Source organism: Amblyomma mixtum, chromosome 4 (genome assembly GCF_055824585.1).
Source record: "Amblyomma mixtum isolate Tamu chromosome 4, ASM5582458v1, whole genome shotgun sequence".
In the NCBI taxonomy this organism is placed as follows: Eukaryota; Metazoa; Arthropoda; class Arachnida; order Ixodida; family Ixodidae; genus Amblyomma; species Amblyomma mixtum.
The window spans coordinates 12,497,355-12,516,218 of record NC_143015.1 but is presented as its reverse complement, the minus strand read 5'-3'; the positions used below and the strand labels follow the sequence as shown (position 1 = coordinate 12,516,218).

Here is an 18,864-nt window from a genome sequence, read left to right as displayed (position 1 = left end):
TCATCGAGCCCTCGTCAAGTCCTTGGGCTTCACCAGTCGTCCTGGTGAAAAAGAAGGACGGCAGCTGGCGCTTCTGCGTTGATTATCGGCACCTCAACCGCATCACAAAGAAAGACGTATATCCACTCCCAAGGATCGATGATGCATTAGATTGCCTCCACGGCGCCAAATATTTCTCTTCAATTGATCTCCGATCGGGGTACTGGCAAATTGCCGTTGATGAAAAGGACCGCGAGAAGACCGCCTTCGTGACGCCTGATGGCTTACACCAGTTTAAAGTCATGTCGTTCGGCCTTTGTAACGCCCCGGCTACCTTCGAACGAATGATGGACTCCCTTCTTCGTGGCTTTAAATGGTCCACTTGCCTCTGTTACCTAGACGATGTTGTGGTTTTCTCGCCTACTTTTGCCACGCACGTCGAGCGCCTCTCCAATATTCTGACAGTGTTTCGTAACGCCGGACTTCAGCTGAACTCATCAAAATGCAAGTTCGGTCGTCGCCAACTCACTATTCTCGGACACCTCGTTGACGCTTCTGGTGTACGCCCAGATCCCATCAAAATTCAAGCTGTGAAGGACTTTCCTCTTCCAAGGTCGTCGAAAGATGTGCGCAGCTTTGTCGGCTTGTGCTCGTATTTTCGCCGTTTTATCAAAGATTTCGCCGGCATCGCTCGTCCCCTCACCGATCTTCTGAAGAACGACACCCCCTTTACCTGGGGTCCTGCTCAAGAGAACTCATTTTCATCCGTCGTCCATTTGCTGACCACTCCGCCCATCTTAGCACATTTTGACCCGTCGTCTCCCACAGAGGTTCGCACGGACGCCTCCGGATATGGCATCGGCGCCGTCCTAGCCCAACGTCAACAGGGTCAAGATCGAGTCATCGCTTATGCCAGCCGCCTACTTTCAGCCGAAGAGCAAAATTACACCATTACTGAGCGCGAGTGTCTTGCCCTTGTCTGGGCTGTAGCTAAATTCAGACCCTACCTGTTCGGCCGTTCATTCGCTGTTGTCACTGATCACCACGCTCTCTGTTGGCTGTCTTCACTAAAAGATCCCACCGGTCGCCTTGGTCGCTGGGCATTGCGTCTCCAAGAATACTCATACTCCGTCGTGTACAAGTCAGAGCGCCATTACCAGGACGCTGACTGTTTATCCCGATACCCTGTGGAACCACCTGACCTAGAGGACGCTGAGACCCTGCCCTGCCTCTTAGCTATCTCCGATCTTGCCGATATTGCCAACGAACAGCGCCACGACTCATCTTTACGTCCTATCTTTGATGGCATCCGTTCTGTAAACCGATCTCCGTCTCTGAACCTTTATGTGCTCCAGAACGGCATATTGTATCGCCGAAACCTACGCTCCGGTGGCCCTCCGCTCCTGCTCGTGATACCCCAACGTCTACGCTCTTCTGTCCTTGAAGAACTGCACGATCTGCCGACAGACGGTCACCTTGGTGTGTCCCGCACGTACGCTCGGGTGCGGCATCGCTTCTTTTGGCCTGGTCTCTATCGTTCCGTCAAGCGTTACGTGGCCGCTTGCGACCTGTGTCAACGTCGGAAAAGGCCCTCCACTTTGCCTGCCGGTCTTCTGCAACCCATCGACATACCTCCGGAACCTTTTCACCGTGTTGGCCTCGACCTTCTTGGCCCTTTTCCGACGTCCCTCTCCGGCAACAAGTGGATCGCTGTCGCAACTGATTATACGACTCGGTACGCCATCACTCGTGCTTTGCCGTCCAGCTGCGCTACCGATGTTGCCGATTTTCTTCTGCAAGACGTCATCCTTCACCACGGCGCCCCTCGTCAACTGCTCACCGACCGCGGTCGTTATTTTCTATCCAGAGTAGTTCACGACATTCTTCGTTCGTGTGACACGCAGCACCAGCTTACGACAGCTTACCACCCACAAACCAATGGGCTTACGGAAAGGTTCAACCGCACGCTCACCGACATGTTAGCCATGTACGTATCACCAGACCACCGAAATTGGGACGCAGCCTTGCCTTATGTGACATTTGCATATAACTCTTCCCTTCATGACAGAACAGGCTATTCTCCTTTCTACCTTTTGTTTGGTAGGCATCCCAACTTGCCTTTGGACACACTCTTGCCGCCTTCTTCAGCCCCCACCACTGCTTGCGCTCGGGACGCCATCTACCAGGCCGCGCTGGCGCGCCAAATAGCACGTAGTAGGCTCCAAGCCTCTCAAGTTTCCCAGAAGTCAGCCTACGACCGCCGTCACCAGGCCGTCGAATTTACCCCAGGATCACTCGTCCTTCTATGGACGCCCTCTCGCAGCGTCGGTCTCTCCGAGAAGCTCCTTTCGCACTACCGTGGCCCTTACCGTGTCGTGCGCCGTGTTACCGACGTGAACTATGAAATTGCTCCCCTTGAAACCTCGCCATCGGCCTCTGGCGCCACCACCGACATCGTCCACGTCTGTCGCCTTAAACCTTATCACGACGCTCATACGTCGCCGCCCTAACGCCGAGACGGCGTTTCAGCAGCCGGGGGTCCTGATGCGGATGGACGACGACGACAAAGAGCGATGGCACGAGTGGGAAGAGTAGAAGACGACAACGAAGTTCGGACTGTGTTCTCGGTGCCGCTCGCAGCTGTCCTTGTCTATTTGTAAATATCTGTAAATATATTCTTTCCCGCAACAATATTTACACTTGACTGGCTTGTACTTCTACGTGACGAAACCAGCCCTCGGTCCTGCCGAAGCAGCGGGTTTTAAATCCTATGTCCCCGCCCTCGGTGAGAGAATAACCAATCCGGTACAGTACAAACATCCACCCAATAACTTATTGGGGAAAGGAAAATACAACCAATGAATGATTGGGGAAAGAAGGTAGTCCCTCGCGACACCGTACACATATCGTATGTACACTTTCCACCATCACGATTTTGCTTTCCTGCAGCGAGCTTCGCGAACACTCTCATTTTCCCATGATGCAGATTACTTCAACGTCCGGTCGACCCAAGTTCCAGGAAAGTCACTTCAACTCATCCGTTAAGCATTGCCGCTCCTCATGCCTGCAGCTAGCGTGACAATATGTCAAAGCACGCCGCTGCAGACATGGCACAAAAGCCCACGCACTGCGATGCGGCCTAACGACTCCGTCCATGAGGGGAGTTTGACGTCTCCCGTAATCCCCAGCTGTCCGGCGCCCCTTTTCTCCCGCTGGGTTGACTGACCCCTTTCTGTGCGGTTGTGCGGAGGGCCCAAGAAAAGGAAGTAATGGGCATTCCACCATCGCGAACCGGATGCGGCAAACAAAATACAGCACCGCAAACTTCACTTAGACCAAAGCAAAAGCACTACCACACTACCACTACAAATAGGGATTCCGCACTACCACACTACCACTACAAATAGGGATTCCGCACTACCACTAAAAACACAGCAAAAGCGACACCGCACTACCAATACCAGTATAGAGTGAGTATTATCTTTCTGGTTAGGAGATGGCAGCTTGCCCCCCTTTCATTTCGTCGACTGGCGCAGATCCATACACGCAACTGCGTGGACTCCATGGTCTCCTACCTGCGCTCCAACACTATCGCGATGGCCGTCGTGGGCATCGTGCTTAGCGTGGCGCTGAATGTGCTGCGCAAGATGGCCACCACGGTGCACGACGAGGTGATCTCGCTGACGCGACTCTACGACCGCTACTACCAGCGCATGGCGAGCGGCTGCCGGCCGTCGCTAGCGCGCCGAGAGGCGATGTATGAGGTGGCCGCAGCTAGAAGCCGCCTCGTCACCAGGGAGGCCAAGCCGGGGTGAGTACGGGAGGCAAAGCTTTCGGGACGCCTCAGTCGTTCTCATATCAGACGATAAGGATAGGAATGGAGGAGCGAAGTAGGGCGGATTCTACCCTTCCATCATAAATCAGCAGAAGCGAGATTGGCTACTGCTTATCCCTCTTATCACCAGCCGCAGCGATAGCTCAGTTGTTATGGCGCTGGACTCAAGACCAGAAAGACGCGGGTTCAATCCCGCCCGCGGCGGTCGCATTTCGATGAAGGTTAAATGCTAAAGGCCCATGTGCTCCATGATGTCAGTGCATGTCAAGGAACCCCAGGTGGTCTAAATTATCCGGATGCCTCCGCTACGGCGTCCCTGACAGCCTGATTCGCTTTGGGACGTTGATCTCCATAAACCGTAAACCCTTTGATCACCAATACTTTAAGCCCGTGCTGCGCCAGCCGCAGTCAACCCCTGCCCCGGAAAATTTCCTTATCTCCCTTTCTTACGCTGTCTTTTTTCGTACTACGTTCTCTCTTTTTGGATCCAGCTCTGCTATGAATACGGATCGGGGGTAATTGTTTCTCTACGTTACATCTCTCACTTTGCTCTCGTGGTCGGAACATTTCAGTGCTTGTCTCTTCTCAAAAGCAAGTGTACGCAAGTGAATATCACAAAAGTACTCAATTAGTAAAACCGCGCCGATAATACCCATCCACAGCCATCATCAGCAGGTGCATTACCCAGGCTACGGCTACGTCCCCTATGGGTTCAAGGCCTTTCAAATTTACCTTGCAATGTCTCAGTCGGTCGTCAGCCGCGGCTGTCCTATCCCATCGGGTTTCCTAATATCATCTCCTTACCTAATACCATTGTGCACTTTCCTTTCTTTCGAATCTATTCTGCTACCCTAAGAGACCAGCATTTATCTCTTCACCGAATAGCATTTTCACTTTAGCTCTTCCCACTCTGGACCGCTCCCCGGTTGACCACTTCCTACTATAAGGGGAACACCTTGAGCTGGAATTAAGAATGTCCAGTAGTCGAAGCAGGTTTTGGAACGTGGTCATGCAGTGGGCCCTATTCTCCCTGACGTCAGGAGGTTTACTGAGTGGGATGTGAGCATTCATGCTGCCTCACTTCCTTTTGCCGATTTCTTAATTATTACGCGACCGCGTGTGCAGCTCGTTCGATCCCAAAGCCGTCAGCGTAGTAATAGTCGGCACCGCGTGTCGGAAATAGTGGGGAGCAGCGTAAAACAAACCGTATCATGGTAACCTGTGGTTCTAGTTGTTGATGATTTATTGCTGTGGGTTAGGCGATGACGAGTTAGTGAAATCATTGAAACGAAACTGATTAAACAAACAAATGAAGAATTGGAAATGGGGGGTTCAAAGGTATCAGAAAGCTCATGAGAAGCCAATGCTTGATGATGGTAGTTAAGAGAATTTAGAGTGTGTGATTGATAATTTTAAATGACACAATAAAAATGAAAAATGCCTTCATTTAGACGGCCACCACCTGGAACACGCCGTCGCATTTCACTCTTAAAGAGGAAGCATATGTGTCCTCCATTTTTTTTGTTTGCTTTATTATTGCAATTTTGTAATTTTTCCGTGACATCTCGGTTGCCAGTTTTTTGCATCGTAATGAGGAGTAAGGTGGGTCTCGAAAGGATATTCTGGATCGACCAGTGGGTAATTCAGAGTCCAATTTATTCTCACACCTGTTTCGGTGCTTAACAAAGCGCTGGTGCTATTTTTCAAGCGTGGTGTAGCATCCTAGGCCTACTTTATTACTGGTGTCAGGGTCCCATTAACTCCAACACTGCACTTTTAGCTTTGACAAGCGCTGCTTTTCTAGCGAAATCTTAGTAGATGGGAGGCCATGCATTTCGCCTGCATCTATTGTAGTCAGCTCCGAACCGACGATCTCGCACTCATCGGATGCAGAGCAACACAGCCGCTTAGCGTCCTGACGAGGAGGCGACCAGGAAACAAAAAAGAGCAAAATGCTGCGGCAGCGTATGAGTATCGAGCGTTAGAAATATCGAACGAATATTGCGTCATTAGCCATCGTCTCTACAACCGGTACCAAATTTTCTTTATATCCAGATATCTACTGTTTTGGTGTCAACGTATGCAGCCCGGGAACCCAACTCGTTTGACACCACTTCTAATGTCCTACGTCGATGAGTTTGGCCTAATCGACTTTTGAAGCTTCAAGAAGTCATGGTTTTGGGAACGAGCTGTATACTGTGGCGTAAAAAATCTCGTACTGTGGAATATGGTGTTATCTGTGCAAGTCTAGAAGCGCGCCGATTTCTCCCGCTAATGATGTTTGCCCTCGGCCGACGCCGTACAGGGCCGAGTACCCGGCTAACAGGCAGTCTCCGGAGGCCACGTGGAGGCCGTCGCCCGAATACGACCACATGGTGGGGCGGCCATCCATTGACGCCGGGCCTCCGCCGGACAAAAGTCCCGCAGTCACCACCGCAGCTGACCCCAACGCCGGGGATCAACAAAAGCCGGCTCCTGGGCCAACTGCTCCCTAGGCTGGCTACAGCATGGCCCTCGCTCCGCTAACCATAGTGGAGTATTCTTGTGGTCTTCGCTGGCACCATCCAGCTTTTTTAAAGGATGCACAGTTTTCGAAGCCGACACAAAGGCTGAGAGATTGAATGCGAGAACAATGATCGCGCAGAAAATAAAATATCGTCTGTGAAAGAGCACAGCTGAAAATGTGAGTAGTGTACAAATAAATGGAGTAAAAAATTGGCAGAGGCTCAACTTGGTTAAGCCCGGAAATTGCGAAAGCAACTTCATGCGTTTCTTCAGCCCGCCGTCGTTTCCTAGCTTGAGCGAATCGTTGCAGCCTTGCCTTGTGCATGTCAGACGACATTGCCTGGCTGAGCGTGGTTACGCCGGGACGACTGCGACGAGCCGGGTTGGAGCCCGATATATCTCCGTCTGGCGTGACGTCATCATAGCGAGGGCCTGCTCGCGGCAGCGGCGCGCAGCTGTTGCTCTGCGGACCGTGGATACGCTGGGACAACCGCGACGAGACGAGTTGGGGCTCTGTTTTAAACTCGGTTTTTCAGCGCAGCGGCCCACAGCCAAAGAAAAGAAGCAGGAAGAGAAAAAAGACGAACACAGCACTGTGTTCGTCTCTGTCTCTCTTCGTCACGTCATCACAGCGAGCGCTTCCTCGCGGTAGCGCCGCGCAGCTGCTGCTCGGCGCACCGTCGTTACGCTGGGACGACCTCGACGAGACGAGTTGGGGCTCTGTCTCTCTTCGTCTGGCGTGACGTCATCACAGCGAGCGCCTCCTCGCGGTAGCGCCGCGCAGCTGCTGCTCGGCGCACCGTGGTAACGCTGGGACGACCGCGACGAGACGAGTTGGGGCTCTGTCTCTTCGTCTGGCGTGACGTCATCACAGCGAGCGCCTCCTCGCGGTTGCGTCGCGCAGCTGCTGCTCGGCGCACCGTGGTTATGCTGGGACGACCGCGACGAGACGAGTTGGGGCTCTGTCTCTCTCCGTCTGCGTGACGTCACAGCGGAGTTCATGCTAAAGGTCAAACGTGGTTACACCACCGGGACGACGCTGAAGGGCTCAAACTGCGAGCAGTATTGCTTTCGATATAAAAAAACTGAGCTTTTTGACCACAAGCCCAAGCATAAGTTTCCCACCATAACCGGGTGCTTTTCAGCCGAAATCGCCGTTTAGACCGATCTCTCAAGATATATTTTTCTCCCGCCTTTATTTTTCCGGTCCAGAGAATTATTTTCGCGCAAACCAATGCGCAAACAAATCTATTTTCAATGTCACAATAATTTGCTTATCACGCATTGAATATATTTACTGGGAGTGCGGCACGACGCATAAACTAAATGTGAACCATTTGGTACGAGGCAAGTTTAGTATATTAAATTCCACTTTGTGCAACTAACGTGGTGTTGGTTCTTAAGCATAAATTAAAAATTATTCTGTAAAATATGTTGCTAGTGTCTTCATGCAGACTGTGTTTCACAAAATTCGGTGTTATTTAATCATTTTTGTTTTTGTTCTGTGATGGCCAAAATTAAACTTGTTAAAAAAGAAAAGAAAAATTAAAGAAATTTGTTTGAATGCAGTCCAGCAGCCCTCTTGCAAGTGGAGTGCAACGATTACTCCGGATATGACTGATCAGTTCACTGGAGGACAGCTCCGTTGAGCACTTTATGGGTGCCTTAGCCGTACCACAGCAGCTTGCCGAACTTAGTTGTACAACCTGATCGGCACGCACCAAACTTGAAAATAAATTATTTTCCCACAGCCTCTGCAACCATGCTCTTAGGCCCCCTTTCTTTACTCCCCAGGGTGGTTGGTCGTAGCGCAAGCCATCCTGTGTGCGCTAGAAGCGTGATTCTTGTAACTCAAAGCATTAAACGGGTCTTTTTTCTGGAATTATTTGACACTCTCATTTATGAATATTTGCTCGGTAGAATTGTACAGTCGCCGTCAATACTAAAAGGAAGGCGACTTTGTCAAAAAAAATTTAATTTCTTTAAATCTAAAGCATAATGGTCCATGTTTGTTGGTGCACAGTGCAAGTCGCATGATCACAATTAGTCTGCACGTATGTATTCAAGGATGCATGAATTGAGCGGGCAGTGATTAAAATTTTTCGTTAATAATCCCATCCGTTTACTTTTGACGGCACCTGGACGGTACGTCGAAAGCAGGATAACATTAGAAAGCTGGATACCATTATTCGAAAGTTGGATTCCAGTTTGAGACTTTTACTGGCCCATGCTGCAGAACGAACGCCGGGCCTGCGATGGCCACTCGATCGGCCGAACGTTGGCCCTAAATTGGCATGAATGTAGGGCCAATGTGTGGAAAGGTTAGAGCTCGGCCCAAATGCCAATGTAGGACCGACGTTCGTGCCAGCTTTTGCCAATAATTGCCCGACATTCGGCCAGTGGTGTTGTGCTGCCTGGTTTTTTGCATGCTGTTGGGCAAACGATCCGGTTTAAACTCTATTCTTTTTCATTTGTTTACTCCAGTTTACTCATGTTACTTCACCCGTTAGCCGCGTTTTCGTTGACGTGCATGATCATTTCCTGTGATATCATCACATTTTTATTCCGTGACTGAATCTTTATCACCCAGACTATAATTTCCTTTTACGGTTGTCATATTTTACTGATTTTAGCTTACATTATATTCTATGGTTTTATTCCCCACGCTTTATTGTATTGGTTTTCACCCAGCAACTCATTCCTTTTATTGTCTTCGCGTTTCACTACTTTCATGTTACATCATCTTTTGTAGATTTAGCTGCCATGTATTCTTGTCTTTGGTTCATTTCTTTGCTTCCAGCTGCATTTCTTCACCGTGATGTCAAGTCTTGAACTGGGTTTCTTTTTGGCAAGCTGTAACATGGCAAGCTACAACGATTACAGATGTCGGCACGGAAGTGACTAAACAACGAACAGATACGGGGCGTCCATGATGAACAATGCTGGTGGCGAAAGGGAAGTGGTCCAAGACAAGTGCATCTCTGAATCGTTCGGCGCTTCTGCGAAGTCAACTGCAGAAGTACTTTTCCTTTGTATGACCTGGACTGCATGACCACGGCACGGTCAGGTACTACAAAATACTTCATGCTTACATCTATTCTCAAATCCAAACAACAGTCTTATAAAGCGGGCAATTTTCTGACAGATGGGTTCCGAAAGAAATACTTGGGTACATTTTTTCCTAGACGGTGCTTACTCAGGGAACCTTTTTTCCACGGACCTTTTTTCTGGGGATGCACGTTCCGGGGACGTTTTTTCCGGGGACGTTTCTTACTACACCCCTCGCCTACAGACCGGTCATCCACATTGGGGTGACGGTCTCGTCAACCACACCGGCGGCCTATATTTCTGGATCGTTCAGCGATTTCGCACCCTTGATGTTTCCCAGGATGAGGTCATACAGCAGGCACTCCAAGCATAGCTCTGGCACTACTCCGGGGAAATACGGAGTCTTCACATGCACTCTCGCTTCATGGAACAGCTCATCTCTCCAGTAAGCTCTTCATCGGAAACCAATTCACTTTTGAAGAAAACTCCTGTGCTTCCTGTGGTTCTCAGAAAGGAAACCGATTTTCCTAGAACTTTACCATTGAGAACTGACATTCCCTCAGTTAGAGACCCTGGTCTGACGTAGGTAACTGTGCATAACACTGGAGGTTTCTCCCGATACGCGGTTCTACACGGTTGGCCCTAAAGACTTGCTCCTCGCCCCCGTACGAAAAGCCACAGGGTTGCGATACCTGTCAGACTGGCTTTTCAAGACTTGAGAAAACCGATGCTTTGTGTCCCTTGCCTCCACGCTTGAAAAAACCAAGCATTTTCCTGCTCACTAAGTGGCTAAGGCAATCCGAGGCGTAGGGGCCTGTCTTCCTGCACTGGTAGCATTTCGGCGAGGGCTCCGGCACTCTTTCACTCTTGTCCCTTCCTTTGCTAAGAGCTGCGAGCTCAAGCTCGCACTTATTCCCTACTTAATCCTTCATGAGAATCTCATTCTGTCGTTGAGGGGTTTCTTGTTTCATTTCGAATTTCACTACCTCTCTTCGGGCACTTTCCCTGTCTCCCTGCGCTTCTTGTCGCACTCTCTTAGTGGCTGTTCGAGCCTTTTCTTTTTCTCTCGTGGCGGCTTCTTTAGCCATCTCTCTTTGCCTCTTTTTGTTTTGTTTTCGTTCTCTCTCTCTTCCTTCTATTTCGTGGTTCACCCGATCCTCAATCTCGTCTTCTTCCAGGCCCAGCTGACGACCCAACTTGAAGACATCTCTAATATCATCTTTGGAGTCCCAGCTGCTCAAGCCTCGGGCATAGCTTAACTCGGCAAATCGTATCCAACCCCCTCTGCGTGGCACCTCACAATATCGCTATGTTGCAAACACTCGTTTACGGCCTCTTAGTAAACTCCTTCCGACTCTTTTTTCGTTCTCTGCGCTTACAAACAAACGTCCTGTCATGGACGCCAGAATAAGTGTCGCCACTTAGCACACTTTAGTGTGCATTCACACACACCTTAGAACATGTGGGGGTAGCAGTCTCAGTCACAAAGGAGGTGCCCTCGACTCAGCATAGCAGGCTCAGCCAGAGACCAGCTACCAAGTGGCGAGGGGTTTGGTCTTTTGGTACCCAGCTTTCTCCGATTGCAAGCCAGAAAATGGTTCGAGCCAAACAGGTCACAAACGAAACAAACTTTATACAGCAAAGAGACGATACAGAGGATTTCACAATCACTCGTACGAGCACATACAAAGCGTTTTACAAGCAATGCAGTTCGGGCAAAATCACACTCGAGAGGGATTAAAATACAAATGAATTGTTACACCTAAGCTGCACTAACACAAGAGAGAGGGAAAGAAACAAAACACAATTTGTTCACCCGGCACTGCGACAGCCCGACGACCACAGGTTCACGACAGTGTCGTCTTGCAGTCTGCCGCGTGCTGCTTCGTTGGGTAGTGGCTGGGCGAGTTGTGTTGTCCCGGTAGTCGAGCGGGCGCGCATCTACGAAGCTTGAACGGCGGCTCGGGCGGACAGACAGCGGTCAGCGCCCTTCATATATGGGTACCCTTTCTGTTTGTTCGTTCTGCATGCCAAGGCTGTCGTGCACATACATACAGCATCAGCTGGGCCATTCCCTTCTGCTTCTTGCGCCGGGCGCGCGTTCCCATTGGTCAGGAGCTGAGCCTGACTTCGAGGTGCTTCGAGACCTTTCTTGCGTGGCGCCGCCGCCGACACGCCCACACTTAGCACACTCAAGCCAATGCTTTCCCGCGTCGCGGTGCATTTCTATAAATATGCTTAATTTCATGACAAGCATTTGGCAGGAAAACTGAGTATCTGTCAGCGCAATGTAAAAAGGGTGCACAAAGAACCTTGGTGTGGGGAAAGGCGGCACAAGGCGCGAGGAGAAAGGCGGTGTGTCTGTGCCTTTTTCGACGACCACAGTAGCGGCAGAAGCATAGGCTGCGTCCAAGGGAGCATCAATCTTTGGCAGTGATTAAAGCTGAGACAGGGTGCAGTCGATAACAGTGTGATGGGTGCAGAGAAAGTGATAAGACGTCAGCGCGCTGTAGCGCTTGGCGACTATCACTTTTCCCTTCTCCCCATCTTCCTTTGACTGCAGTTTCTACATGAATTGAAGAGATTTCAAAAGTTCTGTTTAGTTCTGAGACACTGGAGCTTGAAGAGCAGTAAAATATTAAACCAAGCAGCTTGGGTTTGAGCTGATCGGATCCCTTCAAAAAAGTTCGTTTTAAGCCATACATAGCATTAGCATACCCCAGCTTAGTTTGTGCTGGAGTTTCGAAATAGAGAAATTTCGCAGGTTATAGTGAATAAATTTTAAACAGTAAATATCCTAGACCGTGGGCATAAAAAAAAAGTCATTGAAGCTAAGGAAAGCATAGGGCAATATTTCCTTTTTTTTAAATCTAATATTCCCCCATGCTCTTCTCGGCTTCAGTGATTGTTGCTTTATTGTGACACGAGCCACACAATCAATTAATACGGTCTATATTGTGCTCATACCATGTTAGAGGGTCACATAAATCACTGAATATTTTAACAAGTATATAAGTATCCCTTTTTTGGCAAGGCCTTATGTGTAGGCAAAATGCTGAGAGTAAAACTATTAATGCCGTCTTAATAACATTGGAAAATAGGCCATTCTCGAGCATGCAGATGGTTGGTTTGGAGCGTTGGACAGCTAGTTTGGTTGTAGGATGGCGGACCACACAATAATAAAGTAAAATATTTAAATGTAGTACTGAAAGGAAGCCCATTAATGAATGTGAAAAAAGGAAGGCCCAAGGGCAATACCGTTGGGGTTGCCTGATATTGCAAATCAAAAAGTCAGTATCATAATGCGTTAGCATGAGCCAACTGCTGAAAAGAGGCTTGGATGACATGGATTCAGTTCAGGTAGGATGCAAGTTAAAACGTGATGCAAAAAGCTATCTTGTTGAATTTTATTTCTAGTACTACGGGCTGTGCTACGTACAATAACCCTCTCCGTAATGACCCGGCTGTCTTGGCCTCGCTGGTTGCGGTGTGTGTGTGCAAAGCTATCCTGTTAAAACGTGAGCACTTCAGCATTGTTATGTGAGGTATTTTATCGCATGCTTCTGCAAAGAAAGCAAGGCGCTAGTTCATGTCAAGAAGAATGACTGTTTGTCTTTGACAGGAATGCTTTTCAAAAATTGCGCCGCATTGATAGGAACAATTCAATGGGCCACAAAAATTTAGCAGTGCGATAGTAGATAACATTTTTTCACGATTAGGAACACAAGCTAGTCATACCAATGAAGAAATAGTTGCTATAGTCGAGGGTTGGACGGAAACCCGTCTGGTCGGGGGTATACATGAAGAAGAAGGCAGAACACCGACCAAAAAACAATGAACACTTTAAACGACGTTTCGGCTCCCACACGGGAGCCTTGTTCACAAAAAGGTACAGACGTGAAAGGCTGGCTATTTATGCTTTAAAATGTGCCCTAGGCAGCGGGCGTATGCACTATGAAGTGCCCCGTCAGTGCGATTAAGAGTGTGGTCGGTTGTCTGAATGATTAATGATTCCAGATATAGGCGGCTTTTGAGATTCTTTTCGGTTTTTAAAATGCGCGCATTGCTCCAATCTATGTCATGCTGCCTGCTTTCGGAATGTTCGGCGAGTGCATTTGACGAAGCTTTCTTGTTTTCAACATCATACTGGTGTTGTTTCAATCTTTTAACAAAGTTTCCACTTTCACCCACATACACATGGTGACAGTCTACACGGTATACTGTACACTACGCCCGGAAACTTTTCCTTTGGCAGGCAGTCTTTCACGTTCACGAGAGTTTGCCGCAACTTCTTCGCCGGCACATGTGACACCTCGACGTCGTAAGAACGCAGGATGCGCGCCAAGGTTTCGCTGATCCCGGGCACATATGGCACAGGTGCACGTTTTTTGGCGGCTGGGCCACTGTCAGATCGCGGGGGTCGCAACAGTTTGCGTTCCACAGCGTTGACGAAAGGCAACGGGTAGCCACATTCTGAGAGGTCCTTGCGAACTCTTTGACGGTCGGCTTTGGCGTCCTCTGGCTCTGTGCAGATGCGGTCTGCTCGACGAAAAAGCGAGGCAACCACTGATCTCTTGTGAGAGGCTGGGTGAAGGGAGTTAAAGTGAAGATAGCGGCCAGTATGAGTGCTCTTTCTGTACACTTTGAATGAGAGTGCGGTTTGGCTTCGTTTCACTAAGACGTCCAAAAATGGAAGCTGTCCATTCTCTTCTTGTTCGACTGTGAACTGGATGGCTCCTTCGATGCTGTTAAGATGCGCTGTGAAATCAAGTAAAGCATCCTTCTTGATAATAGAAAAACAGTCATCGACGTACCGCACAAAAATCTTTGGTTGTGGGCTGAATGAATCTAGTGCGTGGCTTTTCAGCCATTCCATTGTTAGGTTTGCAGCGGTAACAGAAACTGAAGCGCCCATGGCTGTGCCGTGAACTTGTTTGTAAAACACATGGTCGAAAGTAAAATAAGTGTTACTCAGGCAGAAATGCAGGAGTCGCCTGAGATCCGGTACATCGATTGGCGACCTGCCAGGCAAAGTGGCATCAGATTCCAGGGCTGCCGCGCAAACCTCGACTGCTAAGTCAATTGGAACGCTCGTGAAGAGCGACTTGACATCAAAAGAGACCATCATGTCACAGTCGTCAAGACGCACGTTTCGAACTTTTTCTATAAAGTCAGCAGAATGACGCACATTGGTGGGGGTTCTTCCGACGAGCGGAGCAAGTATGCGATGCAGGAAGCCAGAGAGCTTGTAGAGGGGTGAACGGGTGAAATCTACGATAGGCCTCATTGGAACATCGGTTTTGTGTATCTTAGGAAGGCCATACAACGCCGGAGCTGAGCCATTGTGACATAGTAGCGCGAAGTAGAGGGACTTGTGCTGGGGTGGCACCACTCGAAAGACGTCCGATAGAAGCTTTTGCAACTGTGTCTGTATCTTTGCCGTTGGGTCCTTCTTGAGACGCACGTAAGTGCTCTGGTCATTCAGCAGGGCCAGCATTTTGCTCTTGTAGTCGACCTTGTCGAGAAGAACAGTGCAATTTCCTTTGTCAGCTGGTAGAATGACCAAATCTACATTAGCCTGGAGTTGCTTGATTGCGTTGCGCTGAGCTGAAGAGAGTGTCGAGGAGGCCTGAAGCGGACGCAACCTCGAAAGAGCGCCGATCGCGCGAGTACGGGCTTCTTCGCGGCGGAATGGTTCCACCTTGCTGATTGCATTCTCCACCACGCGTACAATTTTTCTTTTGTCTGGCGCCGGCGCCACATTGAAGTTTAGGCCCAAGTTAAGTACGGACATTTCAGCCGGATTAGGCTTATACGAGGACAGGTTGTGAACTGTTGACAAAGTGACGTTGCTGCTTGCAGGCCTATCCTGATGTGCAAGCCTGTTGAGTTTGTTTTCGTGAGACTGTTCTGCTCTGGCTGCAGTTAATTTGGCCTGAAAATTGGCGTGTAGCTGCACGCTTGGGAAAACTGCTGAGTACTGGTGCTCTAGCTGGCGTCGTGCAAAGCTCAGCGCAACGCAATCAAGCAACTCCAGGCTAATGTAGATTTGGTCATTCTACCAGCTGACAAAGGAAATTCCACTGTTCTTCTCGACAAGGTCGACTACAAGAGCAAAATGCTGGCCCTGCTGAATGACCAGAGCACTTACGTGCGTCTCAAGAAGGACCCAAAGGCAAAGATACAGACACAGTTGCAAAAGCTTCTATCGGACGTCTTTCGAGTGGTGCCACCCCAGCACAAGTCCCTCTACTTCGCGCTACTATGTCACAATGGCTCAGCTCCGGCGTTGTATGGCCTTCCTAAGATACACAAAACCGATGTTCCAATGAGGCCTACCGTAGATTTCACCCGTTCACCCCTCTACAAGCTCTCTGGCTTCCTGCATCGCATACTTGCTCCGCTCGTCGGAAGAACCCCCACCAATGTGCGTCATTCTGCTGACTTTATAGAAAAAGTTCGAAACGTGCGTCTTGACGACTGTGACATGATGGTCTCTTTTGATGTCAAGTCGCTCTTCACGAGCGTTCCAATTGACTTAGCAGTCGAGGTTTGCGCGGCAGCCCTGGAATCTGATGCCACTTTGCCTGGCAGGTCGCCAATCGATGTACCGGATCTCAGGCGACTCCTGCATTTCTGCCTGAGTAACACTTATTTTACTTTCGACCATGTGTTTTACAAACAAGTTCACGGCACAGCCATGGGCGCTTCAGTTTCTGTTACCGCTGCAAACCTAACAATGGAATGGCTGGAAAGCCACGCACTAGATTCATTCAGCCCACAACCAAAGATTTTTGTGCGGTACGTCGATGACTGTTTTTCTATTATCAAGAAGGATGCTTTACTTGATTTCACAGCGCATCTTAACAGCATCGAAGGAGCCATCCAGTTCACAGTCGAACAAGAAGAGAATGGACAGCTTCCATTTTTGGACGTCTTAGTGAAACGAAGCCAAACCGCACTCTCATTCAAAGTGTACAGAAAGAGCACTCATACTGGCCGCTATCTTCACTTTAACTCCCTTCACCCAGCCTCTCACAAGAGATCAGTGGTTGCCTCGCTTTTTCGTCGAGCAGACCGCATCTGCACAGAGCCAGAGGACGCCAAAGCCGACAGTCAAAGAGTTCGCAAGGACCTCTCAGAATGTGGCTACCCGTTGCCTTTCGTCAACGCTGTGGAACGCAAACTGTTGCGACCCCCGCGATCTGACAGTGGCCCAGCCGCCAAAAAACGTGCACCTGTGCCATATGTGCCCGGGATCAGCGAAACCTTGGCGCGCATCCTGCGTTCTTACGACGTCGAGGTGTCACATGTGCCGGCGAAGAAGTTGCGGCAAACTCTCGTGAACGTGAAAGACTGCCTGCCAAAGGAAAAGTTTCCGGGCGTAGTGTACAGTATACCGTGTAGAGACTGTCACCATGTGTATGTGGGTGAAAGTGGAAACTTTGTTAAAAGATTGAAACAACACCAGTATGATGTTGAAAACAAGAAAGCTTCGTCAAATGCACTCGCCGAACATTCCGAAAGCAGGCAGCATGACATAGATTGGAGCAATGCGCGCATTTTAAAAACCGAAAAGAATCTCAAAAGCCGCCTATATCTGGAATCATTAATCATTCAGACAACCGACCACACTCTTAATCGCACTGACGGGGCACTTCATAGTGCATACGCCCGCTGCCTAGGGCACATTTTAAAGCATAAATAGCCAGCCTTTCACGTCTGTACCTTTTTGTGAACAAGGCTCCCGTGTGGGAGCCGAAACGTCGTTTAAAGTGTTCATTGTTTTTTGGTCGGTGTTCTGCCTTCTTCTTCAAATAGTTGCTATGTGATGACTGGCAAGAGGCTGGTGAGCGCTGGAGACTTTTTTCACATTCAGCACGAATCAGCGCGTGCAGGATTCATCGACTTTGTAGCGGAAGGCGTGAGACCGTTCTTGGATTTCTCCTGCGGCATGTGCTTATTCAAAACGAAGCAGAGTCGCCGGAGGCTTCCTCAGCGTCCTATGCTTGCCCTTTTATACCCTCCTTGAGGCTTGTTGAGGGCAGATGAGATTAAGAAGGCTGCGGGGATAGGGTGGCCACAGCTGGCAAAGGACAGGGTTAATTGGAGAGACCTGCGAGGGGCCTTTCCCCTGCAGCGGGCCTTATCAGGCTGATGGTGATGAGGGTCGTCATTCTCCTCTCTCTTCCACCGGCCGGCGTGAATCTGTCCAAGTGGTAGTTTCTCTCCCCGTACCGCCAGCATGAATCTGTGGATGTGGAAGTTTCCCTCTAACACCAGCTTCGTAGCCCTGCCGTGACGTGGCAAATGCTGACGTAGCAATCCCTACGGCCGTCCCGGAATGCGGGTAGGCCCCGCAAACGAATTTTTCGCGCACACGCAGGTTGTGCTGGCCCGGCTGTGGCCCCAAACACGGCGTATACATTAAGTCGGTTACGCATGTCACAATAGTTTAAAAACAGCCAGTCGGATTTCATAGTACCGTTGTTTTGGGTGCTGCAGGGCATCGTGCTTGCCCCAATTCTTAAACTTGATGTCATGAATAATCTTAGCAACAATTCTGATGCACCACTACGCATGTTCGGGGTCGATTGCATGATCTACAAAGAAATTAATAGCCGTCGCGACCAAATACGGCTAAACAACTCGCTCCAGAACATGTGAAAATAATGTAACTCGCCAATAACCCTGAACCTAGAAAAAGTGTCTGCACTATACACAATCATCCACAAAACTGGTGTTATCAAATTACACAGAAAAGAGTTATCAATGTAGAAGACTTCAAGCACCCTTGGTGTTCAATGTAAAGATTTCAGGCACCTTGATGTTCAATGTAAAACTTCAATCACCTTGGTGTTATAATTGCTCGGAGTACAATTGAATAAACACGTGACGTACGTTACTACAAAGTGAATTCCACTCTTTACACGATAAAACGTTCCCTTTGTCTTGCTGCATGACAAACGAAACCTGTGGTGCAAACTTCACTACTGGTTCCTTGATAGGATAGACAAATATACCAAACAATACATTCACACATGATATAGTGTGCAGCAAAAAGCTGTCAGATTAATTTCCAATAAATACAGCCTTCAAAAATCACCTACACTGCTTGTGCAAAAAAGCCTGCCTCGCAGTGATCGACATAATACAGAATCAATGAGCAGGTATTTATGTTGCATGTAACCTAACCTTGGGAGTTTTCACCAGCGTCGCCCTCGTCCATAGAGGCGGACGAAGTAGCCCTGTATTAGCGCAAGTGTCACTTGGAACCCGATCATATGGCGAGGGCGATAGCACTTTAAGCTTGCTATGTAATAAAGACTACCGGAACCGAGGCCCTCGTTAAGGTATTGAGTAGACAGAAGGGTAGGTAAACGGAACCCAAAAAGCCTCGAAAGTAAAACACAGAACAGCTGCTGCCGTAGACTCACTGGCAGAGCACCGTACCTGAACGAAATTTGTAGTTCATGTGTTCTGGTCGCATTGACTTC

General features: G+C 49.1%; 2 protein-coding genes across 2 annotated transcripts in view; both read left to right on the top strand.

The window, feature by feature from the left end:
* Positions 1-6,309, top strand: part of LOC149345723 (tetraspanin-33-like) — a 29,272-nt gene extending 22,963 nt beyond the window's left edge. The window contains exons 5-6 of the mRNA XM_089585279.1: positions 3,516-3,790; positions 6,120-6,309. Coding sequence (XP_089441405.1) covers positions 3,516-3,790; positions 6,120-6,309 — 465 coding nt within the window. The remainder of the gene's footprint in view (positions 1-3,515; positions 3,791-6,119) is intronic.
* Positions 6,310-15,485: 9,176 nt separating this feature from the next.
* Positions 15,486-17,075, top strand: LOC149345722 (uncharacterized). Its single transcript, XM_089541186.1, has one exon. The coding sequence runs from the start codon at positions 15,486-15,488 to the stop codon at positions 17,073-17,075; it is 1,590 nt and encodes a 529-aa protein (XP_089397312.1).
* The last annotated feature ends 1,789 nt before the right edge of the window (positions 17,076-18,864 follow it).

Excerpts from the sequence above, each read along its gene's own strand:
- LOC149345722 (XM_089541186.1), top strand. The coding sequence starts at position 15,486 with ATGCTGGCCCTGCTGAATGACCAGAGCACTTACGTGCGTCTCAAGAAG.